Source organism: Lolium rigidum, chromosome 4, assembly GCF_022539505.1.
Source record: "Lolium rigidum isolate FL_2022 chromosome 4, APGP_CSIRO_Lrig_0.1, whole genome shotgun sequence".
NCBI classification, from domain to species: Eukaryota; Viridiplantae; Streptophyta; class Magnoliopsida; order Poales; family Poaceae; genus Lolium; species Lolium rigidum.
The window spans coordinates 276,630,959-276,644,771 of record NC_061511.1 but is presented as its reverse complement, the minus strand read 5'-3'; the positions used below and the strand labels follow the sequence as shown (position 1 = coordinate 276,644,771).

General features: G+C 49.0%; 1 protein-coding gene across 1 annotated transcript; it reads right to left on the bottom strand.

Annotated features, from left to right (window-relative positions):
- Positions 1-6,609: 6,609 nt before the first annotated feature.
- LOC124648830 (glycine-rich cell wall structural protein 2-like) lies at positions 6,610-8,286 on the bottom strand. Its single transcript, XM_047188525.1, has 3 exons — positions 7,491-8,286; positions 6,782-6,903; positions 6,610-6,690 (listed from the first exon to the last, which is right to left on the bottom strand). Exons 1-3 carry the CDS (start codon positions 8,284-8,286, stop codon positions 6,610-6,612), a joined length of 999 nt encoding a protein of 332 aa, XP_047044481.1.
- Positions 8,287-13,813: the final 5,527 nt, after the last annotated feature.

Sequence of the window (13,813 nt, the reverse complement as noted above, 5' to 3'; positions counted from 1 at the left end):
ATTGTGGATGGCTTACCGAGGAAAACTGGAAATCTGATACCAAGATGATAAGGGGTGGCCCGATCTTCTCGGTAAGCAACGGTGGTGATGATGATCACGGGGTGATGGCAGCGGAGGAACACGACGATGTAGTGGATGATAACTTGTATGACGCAACGAGATCTCTCGATTGGTCCCTCGTCGCCGGATGCAACAGCTCTCAACCACTGCAAGATATTCGCAACTCCACACACTTGCGCACGTAGCCGCCGACCACGAAGCGGTAAGTTGCAACCGTCTAATTCCCAATGGAACAGCAGATCACACAAGACTTAAACAGGATCTACACAATATCCAAGCAATATGGTGTAGGAAATTCAATAGTTTTGCAGAGCAAACAACTAAGAACTAGGGTTTATCTTAAACGTGGTCTCCAATGTATCTAAGGGCATCAAGACAGTCATATAGGTGTCAAGGACGAGTGGTTACGGTCGATAAGATACTACAATGACGCAACCGCGATATGCTTTGTCGAGACGACTCGTGGTCGGTCAAGGGTCACGGTCCGAGCGATTGTCCGTGGACCGCAAAGTCATGTTTAGTCAATGATCGGACAATGAGTATGACCGGCCGGTCAGATGATGTCTGATCCAAATGCTCGGAAACGATGATGACTATGACAGTCTCGCTGGTGAAGATGCATATCCTTCGATGCTCGCACCATTGTTGTGTCGGCGAGCCGTGCTCTTGATGTGTGGCCTAGTGCATCTTCTCGGCGGCTGTCAACTGGTTCCAAACCAGAGCTTTGGCTTCGTCTCCGTCACGCGCATTGCTACGGCTCCTTCATCGCATGGCTGAGATATGGTTCATGTCCAGCTCCATGATCCGAGCATCACGACCCTCATGACGTCAGTCTCTCATGTCCAGTGCATTCTCTCACATCAAGTTGATGCTTGATAGCATATTCTTCCTAGATAGAGCATAAGTATAGGACTAGCGTATAAAGTTCTCATCAATCAAAGTATCGTTTAGGAACAAGTTCACCTGTTGTTTAAGTAGCTTCGCACGAGCTCTTGTAATTGGTCCAATCCGAACTTCATTGGACTTGAGCTTCACAGCAGGTTCATCTTCATTTGTTAATGACGGAGGTAGTAGTGAGGTAGGGATGTCCTCATCAGGGATCCTGTTAGCTTCGCATGAAATTAAGAGGGCAGGGCTCTCGGAAGAACGAGGACCAAGGCACATAGAATTTGCGAGAGAAGGATGTGGCAGCAGGATGTCTGAAACCTAAAATTGATAGTGGGAGGAAACATTAATTCAGGTGTTTGTTGTTTACTCTTGACATTGATGCATGTGGCTAGGGGGCCGTGAGGATTACCTTCAGCCCGGAGATCATGGCGTTGGCGTTGGATGATTCCGCCATTGGACGCGCTGAAGGATGGGGACGGCGCGGCTGAGATCTGAGATCCGTAGAGCTGTCTGGGTGGCGATTTGGGGATCTGAGTTTCTCAGACGAAGGGCGCAAGTTACCGTTTGGAGGGGCAGTTAGGTTGACCTTGCTCCCGTTTATCATAGAGGCTGATGTGATACCATCTGCTCTTTTGAGGGGCGCCTGACTCTGGCTATCGGCAGGGTTAAGAGAAGACGTTCCTTCATTTTTTAGATTGGTGATAAAGTTAAGGAGACGAGATGACATGACCCGATGAGGTATAAGCATAATGATTTTGGAAATGATATTTCCAAAACCAGGGGGGCATGTGTTATCACCAGAATTTGACCGAGTCAGAGGTGGGCCGCGATCAAGATGGACTGGAAGAATATATATATATAGAAGAAATACGTGAATCGGCCTTACATGCAAAATTTGGGCTAGATTGCCCGTGTATCTTTAATTACAGTAGATTGTATCTAGATTAAAAGTTAGAGTTTGTCTCGTACACGGTGGGGATCTCCCACGTTAGAAAGTCCGCTGGACTATAAATATGTATCTAGGGTTTATGGAATAAACAACAAACAAATCAACGTTCAACAACCAACGTTCAACACAAACAAATCTCGGCGCATCGCCAACTCCTTCGTCTCGAGGGTTTCTCCGGTAAGCACCATGCTGCCTAGATCGCATCTTGCGATCTAGGCAGCACGAGCCTGCCCACGTTGTTCATGCGTTGCTCGTGCTTGAAGCCTTTTTGATGGCGAGCAACGTAGTTATCTTAGATGTGTTAGGGTTAGCATTGTTCTTCGAATTACATGCTTTCGTTATGCGACCCTTGCACATCTAGCCGCCCTTACACCTATCTCAGGTGTAGGGGCGGCACCCTCTTGATCATAGTTTAGTAGATCTGATCCGTTACGGTTGCTCCTTGTTTCATCAAGGATTAGTTTAACATCCGCAATAGTTAGGCCTTACAAAGGGTTGGAGGATCCAGCGGCGTGTAGGGTGACGTTTGCTAGCCCTAGAAAGGACGTTCCGGGGATCAACCTCGTGTTGGTTTTTAGGCCCTGTCTAGGATCGGCTCACGGTCACCGTGCGCGAGCGCGAGGCCCAATCGTGAGTAGGATGATCCGATTATGCGGTGAAAACCCTAAATCGTCGTAGATCTAATCAGCTTTATCTTGATCAAGCAGGACCACCATATATTCGGACACCCCGTCCGAATCATGGGTGGATCGGCTCTTTGAGCCGATTCACGGGATAACTCGAGAGCCGATCGAGGCTCGTATTTAATGTTTACGTGTATGCCCTGCAGGAAACTAAGCGAGGCATCATCCACACCTTCCCGACCAGGTATAGGTCGGGTGGCACGCCCTTGCGATAGCATCGGACGTGCGACCAGGAGGCTTTGCGGGCCGTCGCTCTGAGGGTCTGGGGCCAGCCGCAGCCCTAGTTGTTCCCGGCTCTACTGTGTTGCCCGTCTCTGCCCGCCAGGGGGTTTCTGACGTCAACAGTATCAGGCATCCATGAAGCCGGTCCCCAAGTTGCACCCAGACGGCAATGTCGCATGCCTCCCCTATGGGCCCGTTCGAGAAGGTTTCCAGGACGAGCCAGTTCTGGAAATGCAATGCAATTGACAAGAGCGCTCTATATTTTCCTTGTTGAGCTCCAATGGCATGCTTGTCATTGGCTTGCTGATGCACATTGCCAATGACAAGCTCAACATCAGCATGCCAATGGCTCAACATCAACATGCCAATGACAAGCTCATCCTACTCATCATTGGCATGCTTCTCATTGCCATGTCGATGCACATTTGTGATGGGTTCGTTGCATGGAAAACAAAAAATTTCTACCGTGAAAATGAACAAAAACCAAGATCCAATCTAGGAAGAAGCAAGATCTAATCTACCAAGATCGAAGCAACGAGAAGATACGCGAGACTAACCCTCGAAGATTCCAAAGCCTACGAGATTAATCCGTTGTTGATGTAGTCAATCGTCAGTGCTGCAATCCGGCAACACTTCCGTACTCGGTCGTGCGTACGGTGTCGATGAAGCCCATCCTCTCCCCGTTCCAGCGGGCAGAGGAGGTGTGGTAGATCTCCTCGGAATCCCAGCAGCACGACGGCGTGGTGGTGGTGGTGGAGGAGAAAAGCTGTAGGGCTTCGCCTAAGCCGGAGCAACGTATCGGTGGGAGAGAGAGGCAGCCAGAGCACAAGGGATGAGGGAGCGCTGCGCCGCTGCCCCCTCCCCTCTTTATATAGGGGGGTGCGGCCAGGGGTGGCTTGGCCCCTCCTCCAAGCCCTTGGCCGGCGGCCAAAATGGGGAAAGGGGGGAAAACTTCCCCCCAAGTTGATCCCCCCTAGGGTTTTGGGGAAACCCTAGGGGTGGCCGGCCTGGGCCTTTGAGGCTTGGTGCGCCTGGCCCATTAGGGCTGGGCAGCACCCCCTAGGCCCATGTGGCCCCCCTTAGGTCGTGGGCCCCATGGTGGACCCCTCCAGAACCTTCTAGAACCTTTCGGTCTATCACCGGAAAAATTCCGAACTTTTTCCGAAACCTAGAAATCAACTTCTCTTATATGAATCTTATTCTCCGGACCATTCCGGACCTCCTCGTGATGTCCTGGATCCCATCCGAGACTCCGAACAAACTTCGGTCTCCATCTCATATTCCGAATCTACTTATGCGACATCGAACCTTAAGCGTGTCACCCTACGGTTCGTGAACTATGCAGACATGGTCGAGACTCCTCTCCGAGCAATAACCAATAGCGGGATATGGAGATCCATAATGGCCCCCACATATTCAACGATAACTTAGTGATCGATTGAACCATTTACATACGATACCGATTCCCTTTGTCACGCGATACTTTACTTGTCCGAGGTTCGATCATCGGTATCTCCATACCTTGTTCAACCTCGTTACCGACAAGTACGCTTTACTCGTACCGTGGTATGTCATCTCTTGTGATCTAATCACATGCTTGCAAGCTAATCAGACGACGTTCCACCGAGAGGGCCTAGAGTGTATCTATCCGTCATCGGGATGGACAAATCTCACTATTGATCCATATGCCTCAACTCACACTTTCCGAATACTTAATCCCATCTTTATAACCACCCATTTACGCAATGGCGTTTGATGTAATCAAATCATCCTTCCGGTGTAAGTGATTTACATGATCTCATGGTCGAAGGACTAGGTAACTATGTATCGAAAGCTTATAGCAAGTTGAACTTAATGACTTGATCTTATGCTACGCTTATTTGGGTGTGTGTCCATTATATCATTCATCCAATGACATAACCTTGTTATTAATAACATCCAATGTTCATGATCACGAAACCATGATCATCTATTAATCAACAAGCTAGTTATACAAGAGGCTTACTAGGGACTCCTTGTTGTTTACATAACACACATGTATCAATGTTTCGGTTAATACAATTATAGCATGGTATGCAAACATTTATCATAAACACAAAGATATTATAATAACCACTTTATTATTGCCTCTTGGGCATATCTCCAACAATTTGCACACGCATCCCATTCATCCTACTCATCATTGACATGCTTATGACTAACATGCAATGCACATTGACATCAATCGGATCTAAATTGGCCTACACCGACATCAATCGGATCTACATTGACATCAATTGGATCCACAAGCTGATTAAGACGAGTTGGAGTATCTACAATGGGATGGAGCGCTAGCGGGCCCGTCAGAGGAGGAGGCTGCGCACCGGTGCCAGCATGTGCTCCATGACATCCCAACCCAAATCCAGGAGGAGAAGGTGGCGGTGCCAGAGCAGCGGTCGAAGGAGAGGCGCTGCTGGAATAGCAATCGGAGGACGGGGCACTAATGGAGCGGAGGGTTGCCGATGTGCCCGGAGTCGGCCGAAGGGCGGCACGACCAGTGGCGTGGCATTGGAGCACTTGGACGCGGTTGGCCCCATGGCATCGGTGTGTGCATCGGGGTAGCGGGGAACCCAGGCGGAGGCTCCATATCCCAGTTGGAGCATTTTGCACCTGGCCACCACCATGGCTGCAGCCCTTGCGGAAGCAAACCCTAGGCCGAGGGGTGAAAAACCACCATCTCGCGGGATCCGCCAATCATATCTTGGCGGCTTGTAGTGCGGCCACAGCCGCGCTCCTCGTACCCATCCCGACGGGCCTCGAAGCGATGGGAGACAACCGATTCAAGACCGGTACTCGACCGGGAAGAATCGGCGCCATCGCATCGCGGCTGCCTGCCTCGTACTTCCAGACCATGCGCAACTACGCAGAGTTCTGCCGGGTGACCGTCGGGGCGGAGGGATCCGTCGGCGCTGGGGCCGAAGGAGGCGGGGGAGGCGGAAGAGGCGAGGAGGTCATGGTCGACGGTTGGTGGGACAGTCACATGTCTCAGTGAGGGAGCCAAGTGGAGAGAGAGAGGGAGTTAGACCGGTCACTGGAAGTAGGGAGAGAGGGCCCAAAAAACGCGGTGTATCCCGCGCTTCTCCACGCGTACAACCGTTGCACGCCCGCATGCAAAATTGGACGACAACGGGACAAGCTGGCTGAAAACGCCTTATTTAGGCGTTCCTCCCGGGCATGTCCTAAGACTGCTTTGAGAACCGGTTGGACCACAAAGCGGAAGCCTTCCAGGCAACCAAACAATTTTTTTCCTGGCCTGATGCGAGCTAAAGGGCTTGTAGACTACCAAATGCGCCAATGAGAACGGGAGATGATGTGTTTCGCAGCAGAGAATACAAAAAAGTATACTCCCTACGTCCACAAATAAGTGTATGTTAGGACATATCTTAAGTTAAATTTCATTAATTTTGACCAACTTTCTAGAAAAAAGTAGCAGTATTTATGACAGAAAAATAATATGGCTAGATTCATCTTAACATGTAGTTCAATAATATAGTAGTTTGATGTCACATATGTTGCTATTGTTGTGTAAAAGTTTAGTCAAATTTAAAACATGTTTGACTTCCAAAAAGGAAAACGTAGATTTACGGACGGAGGAGGTAGGTCCTCTTTGCCGCTCTGCCTTAGTCACAATGTACTCTTAGGCGCCGACTGCACTGCATTTGGCACAATCGCCAATCGCCGCTCTACGGGGTCTGTGTTGCTTTCGTCCCTGGCTCTTCTGAGTTGAAGATGGTCCGGCCATATTTGTATGGGTCCATCCTCATCGCTTCATTCAGGCCTCTCATTCGATGCACAGAGTCTCCCGGCAAGAGGCAGGTAGAGGAATGAAGCAGGTAGTGCCCCCTCCGTCTGCAAGTCCCATGCCGCATTTAACAATTAACAGCATTCCAACAGGCGACCATGAGAAGATAGAGCGTAAAAGCATTTCTCTTGTTATCACCTGATTCCTGACGCCTTCCCATACGAAGAGTGTCAAAAGCAACCAAAGATATTTTACACTCTTGCCCGCACAAAGATACAAATCCTGAATACAGGGCCTCAAGGTTTGGGACGGGTCGGCACCTAAATTATTGATGTTCAAACAAATGCAAATGGTTGGAACCTGAAAGTTCGCACGCTATTTTTTTTTGGTAAACTCTATGCAGTGAACCACACACAATTATTCTTGTGCGTACTATCCGTATGTGATCGGTGCTGCATAGCTCACGATTCATTCAGCCAACCATGTGCGGTGCATTGCATACGGTTGATTTTTTTTTAAAATTGTGTGTGATCTCTATCAGGTCACAAACTGTTGTTTATGTTTCAAATGGTATGCGATTGCATACATTACACTATTCCTTTCCAGTGTGTTATTTTGTAGTAGTGATACATTGGAGCATGGGAGGGAGCAAGGTGGAAATAGGTACATTTCTCTTTACTGCTTAACTTCCACTGGAATCATACATGGAGCCCTTTATTATGAGCCTAATAAAAACATAAAATGGAGAGAAACTTCGTCAAATGAAGAGATTAAAAACGTCTGTTGGACTCCGGTTCTTGTTTGTTGGTTCTTGTTTGTCTGAAACCCAAGGTTTAATGGTATCCTCCGCTGCCGGATCCAGACCCGGTTCCTCCACCGCTGCCTATCCCGCCATTATCGCTACTACCCGCGCCACCACCACCGCCAGCTCCTTCTCCGGTTGCATAGCCTGAACCAGAAGTACCAGAGCTTCCCGTCTGTCCACCTCCGGAGCCAGAACCACTCCCAACACCGACACTTGGACCTTGAGCGACACCCTTAACAATCCCACCACCGTCGCCACTACCCCTGTCCACTAGCGCTACCTCCGAAGTGTCGTCGGCTGGCAGCCTGCCCAACTCCAGCTCCTTTGCCACCTCCATTTCCATTGTCTCCGCCGCCACCACCAGTACCACCGCCACCAGCATCGAGTAGCCGACACCACCAGCAGCAGGAGCCGGTGCTAGTGCTACACCACTCTCACCACTTCCTTGACCGCCGCCCTCCCCAGACCCTTTTCCGCTAGTCCCATCGGCACCAGCACCTTGGCCTTCACCACCACCATTACCATTAGCATTGGCATACCCATTCCCGGTAGGGGCTGATGCTGAACCACTCGCACCAGTGCCGGATCCAAAGCCAGACCCGGAACCAGATCCGGCTCCACCCTTTGAACCACCACCGGTGCCTTCTCCTCCTCCCCCACCAGCTCCCTGGGCATAGTTTTGTTGTCTACCGCCATATGTATAGGTTTCACCATATCCCGAGCCACCACCTTTTCCACCTCCTGAGCCCCAACCACTCCCACCATCACTACCGCCTCCACCGCCTCCCCCACCTCCTCCTCCGGATGCACTGGATGAGCTAGCGAGCATCCTCGAAGCATTGGTGAACCCAATGCTTAGGAGGACAACAAAGCCAAGAGCTGCAAGCTTAGTAGCCATTGTGTATGAGCTCGGTGGAGTGTGAGATGAGTTGGATGCTCGAGGGTTTCATGGGCTTATATAGCAGTGGAGCTAGGTTATATTGCATGTTGAACTCGGGCTTTGGGTCTTGAATTCGGTGGGTCATTTGATGAGTAATGAGGGTAGAATGCATGCAGCTACATTGACTTGCACCCCTAGCATGGATGTAGCAACTTGGTAGCATTAATTGCTAGAACAAATCTCTCCATATCTTTATTTAGTCAATAGTCAACTGACGACAAGTGGTCAAGGTGAGAAGTAAGCGACTGCTTGGTACGGACCAAAGCTTAGCTAATTTTATCTAGAGATTCCATCTTCTCATAGAGATATAGCTTTACTCTGGCCCTAAATACTTGTTGCAGATTACGAGAAAAATGTAGGCTAAAATATAAATAGATTTATTAAACCTGCAATAACTATTTAGGGCCGTAACGAGGGAGTATATTTTTTTAGTAGATTCATTATACCTTCTCCCCCACATGAATGAATGTGCCTTCGCTACTCGGTTTAATCCTTATGACCTAATGATCGACATTACACTGGCTCATGCACGCACATGAAGCCATGGATCCCTTATATCGATCTAGGTGTGTTCCTTACATTTACACTCGTACAGGATGCGGATAGATGAGATGTGTTCCGTCGGTGCAGTTTGACTCGGTTTAGCTGTAGCAAGCGCCACTTGGCCATTACCGCTGCCCGTGGAGTATATTATGGTAAACTGCGAGGCAAAAGTGTTGACTTGGTACTAATTGCATGCAGCCAGCTACTAACCATTACCGGACTAGTGCTGTCATTTGCCAACAAGGACGATCATGTTGGACAGTCTATAAACACTCTATAAAAGAAAGTTTACACGGAATATTTCGATTTTACCAAGTGTTCTCGACATGACATTCGGTGAACGAGGAAAATTACACCGTATTTTTTCTTGTGGACAATCAGTAAACAACTGCACACGTTTTCATTTTAGCCACGGTTGACAGGATCCAAAAGATGGAACTTATTTTCCGGAGTGTTCTACGCAAGAGAGTAAAACCCAAGCGGTCCTCACCTCATCCACCCCGAGCGCCGGCTGCTCCTCCACCACCATTGTCGCCCCCACCCGTGGCATCAAGCACCTACGCTCCTCTTAGAAACAATCTTACATAAAAAGTACAAATGGACTTAGTACTAAGAATAAGATGGTTAATTTCCTAGTTAGGGAAGTACGGTCGAGTACTAGCTGTCTAGCTCGAGTCCAAGTAGTAGTAATACGTGAGTTAGCTACATACTCCCTCCATCTAATAAAACATTTATGAGATTTGTCTAAATTTGGACGGATCTAGATACCAAATTATATTTAGATATATCTAAATTTGACAAACCTCCAACATGTTTAACGAGATGGAGAAGGTAGTACAACTTTTTTTTTGCGAAACACAGTACAATCAAAGACGCTCATACATACGCGCACATACTCACCCCTATGAACGCACACACGCACACCCTACCCCTATGAGCACCTCCAAGAGACTGCGTTGAAGAACTGAACCGGCGGGTCTTGAGATTGACGAAGTCACCACAGGCGCCTCGCTGTCGACGGGAACGTCGCCTCCCACCGAAGAATATTCCGCCTTTATGAGACACCAAAGTGTCAAATCTGGGATTTGAACTCTGGTGGGCTGGGGGTGCCACTGCCCTCCTAACCATCCAACCACAGGTTGGTTCTCAAGGTAGTACAACTCAGTAGGCTTCTTTGGTAAGGGTGACTTCTTTTGGGCTTCCCGCGCGGCTTCGAGGTCATGGGCAGCACAAGCCCAAAAGAAGTGTCTGGCTTCTCCCCACCGAGAAACGCCCCAGAAGCCCACGTACGTGTAGTGGGGAGAAACTGCTCGAGAGCAGTTTCCCGAGCTTCCCCACGAGCTCACCAAACGTTTTGTGGAAACGGACATGTCGTTTCATGAAATTTACAACAGAATGCCACCGCCCAGTTACCTGAGTCAAAGGGAGAAAAAAAGAAAAAGAAAAAATGAATCGTTCCCCACCCCCCCCCCCCGTCCTCGCTCGCTCCCCACCCCCGTCCTCGCTCGCTCCCCACCGAGCCCGCCGCCACTCCCCAATCGCTCCCCACCGAGCCCGCCGCCACTCCCCAATCGCTCCCCACCGAGCCCGCCGCCCTACCCCAGCCGCTGACCGCAGATCCTGGCAGCGGGAGGCCGGATCCCACCCGCCCCGCCCTCAACCCCGAAGCTCCAAGGCCGGCCGTCGAGCTCCAAGACCGGCCGTCGAGCTCCAAGAACGGCCCGCGAGCTCCAAGACTGCAACCGGCTCCCACCCGGCCAGATCATCTCTCCCCCGCCCGCGGCGACCTCGACGGAGCCTCCCCCGCCCGCTCCGCTTTTCCCTCTGGTTGCCAAGCCGCGGCCCGCCTCTCCTCTGGAGCGCCAACCCTGCAGGTTCGCCGGCGACCTCACCGCCGCCGCCGTAGCTGCCTCCCCCGCACGCGGCGACCTCGCCGGCGCCTCCCCCGCATGCGGAGACCTCGCTGGCGCCTACCCCGCCCGCTCCGCAGGGTTGTGGCTGCCGTCAAATTCGATGACCCACTGAAACATTTCTAATTTAAGGGCAGTACAGATATTTCACAACTCAACCTATGAAATAAGCCAAACTTCTAAAAGCCTAAAAGAAGTCTCCAAACGGATTCTACAAGTTTCTCCTCACCGTAGTTTCCCCCCACAGTTTGCCATAAGCCGGCTTATGCATAAGCATAAGCCCAAAAGAAGTCACCCTTAAGTCTCCTTGGTGTTCGATCTGGATTTAGGAATAGTAGCTGACTAGTACACACTACAGGAAACACACAAGGTGCCGACGGCCAGAACCTGTGCCGACGGTTTTTTATCGGGTCCGTCAGCATAGGGCACGGTCATGGCAGGCCACGCTGCCGGTACAGGTTAGCCGTCGACGCAGCACGCCTATCAGCACAGTGTATCTAGTGCTGACGGACACCATCGGCACCATCTGGACCTTCCGCACACCATCTAGCGCGTGGACCCGAAGTGTTCCACCGTGACGGCGGGGCGACGATGTCAAGCCTGTGCCGACGGCCTAGCTGTCGGCCCAGGTTGCCACACCAATGCCGACGGCCTGGCCGTTGGCATTGTTTTTTTTGGTATATTTCTACAAATTTATTTATATTCATTTATTTACTAGTCTCAGTTATTTTAATGTGGTTATTTTTTCTTCACCTATTTTAGGGAATCGTAACCCTTCGAGACACAGCTTAAGTGTTATCGCATGCGTGTGAATACTATCTCAAAGGGTGGGATGCCGCACCTCGGAGGGTGGGAACGCACCGGTGTTGATCCTCAGAGGGTGGGAATATTAGCTTTCGTTATCTTGGCGGGTGGGATGCCGCACCTCGTAGGGTGTGAATATTATCTTGGTTAGGTCATAGGCACATGCACTAACGACAGTTAGACATGTTTTGAACGTATATGGGGGAGCTCCCTGGACGGGCCAACCGGAGAGAACCTTGAGAGCATATGGGTTGATCCTTGTCACCACATTCACATATGATCTAATCAAGCTCAAATGGAGGCATAAGTCCACCGGGGAGCCGTCGTTGGGATGCAGTCAATGTTGTAAACCGCGTAGTCAACGAATTATGGTTTCGTGAAAATCGATCCTCAGAGGGTGGGAATGCCCCCCAAAACTTGTGTGTGTTCACATGTTGTGTACACAAGTGTGGTCGGATGTTTTTGGACCCAATATTAACCCCCCCCGAGCTGTCGGCACCTCGACTGGTTCTGGTTCCTGTAGTGATAGTAGGCAGTTACAATTATTATCAGAGCTAGATTGTGGATTTGAAGCCACACTTTAGATGTATATTGTGTTTTTTTGTGTGGTGATCTAGCACCTCAAGATGGGCGATTGTTATTTGGCGAAGCGAAAAGGCGGAATATGAAAGCTAGGATGCAAGATACCGCAGAGTATATTGTGTTTTGTGTTGTGATCTAGGTTTCTTGGAGTAGTTACAGGGACACAAACCAGTCAGTATTTATCGGAGTACAGTAAACTATTTCGCCAGCTCATACTTTGTATACAACTAGCTGCATGCATGTGGACACGTGAGGTGAGGTGATAGATCCTAACTATCTAAGCCATCTTAGTTCACGGGATTTGATCTTCAATGGTTTAGTAGCAAAAATTATGTATACCCAATGGCTATATTCCGGTTTGGTCAACTTAAGTTCTGACTTGCAAAATGCAAATCGATGCACTATAGTTTGTTACTCCATCCGTCCTAGAGTGTAAGTCACATTCTCATTTCCAGGTTGTCCTGCTAATGAAGCAAATAAGGCACAATTTTGTATTAATTGGAGTTAATTAGCACCTTCCTCTCCTCCACATGCAGCCCACACCTTCCTCTCCTCTTCCACACTTATTGCTACGATTGGCATGCATGGAGTGTGAACATGATCAAAATTCCTGCATGGCCGCATGCAGGAGCCCTTTCCTCTCTCTTAACTCACATTGCATGTGAAAAGGAACCGGTTCACTATGTATGCAATAATTATGGGACTTTTTTTATTGGCCGTAGTAGTTACGAAGCATCACAGTCCGGACTAATTAATCACAATTTCAACCTCAATCACGTTAAGCCTTAGGCCAAGATATTAGAGGATTGTGACTTACACTCTAGGACGGAGGGAGTAACTATTATTCTACTTCTACACCATCTTGTTCTATTTATGGAGACGAACTATCGAGAGGTACCAATCCGGGAGAAGTACGGTGTTTTGCTAGATGGACTTCGTCTTAGATTAACTGTGCATGGATGTGCAGAGTAAATCCTAGCTAACTAAGCCATCTTAGAGCAAGTACAATAAGACCTAGTCAGCTGGCTATAAGAATTAAAATAGTATATTTGTGTCTAGTTGGAGGAGAGAGAAGATGAGAGAGAATGTAAGTGAGCTCTTAGAGCAAGAGCAATAATACAGCCAGCTGTCGGCTGTAAGCTTATGCCAAGTCATACGTAGTTAACTGAAATAATACACTAGTATAATAAGATTATTGATAAGTTGGCTTTGTTGAATGTTTAACTCCTAACTTTTTTGGATGGTGCGCTTACATGCAAGACTCAAAGAGCATGCATTTAGTGCTTACAGCCATCCTAGAGCTTGTGAATAGGCTGCATGCGGGCTGTTAGCATCTTGTTTCGTGCGCTTGAGCTGGCTACAAGTAAAGAGCCCGCTTCTTTCTCTTTCTTTGCTTCTCTCTCTTCCACATAGGATTTTGCTGAGTTGGATCTCCTTAGGCTGGCCATAGTGCTAGTATCATAGGTAGTATCATGCATCTTAGGCCCACAAAAATGCTGATGTGTCATCTAATTAATGAGGAGAGACAAGATTAGAGTAACATAGGTGGATACTGTATCATAGCGCACGTTACGAGAAAAACTAATGCTAAATAGATCTTGTACACACATTTTGTATTGGGATTCTACAAAACAATAAATTTAGAG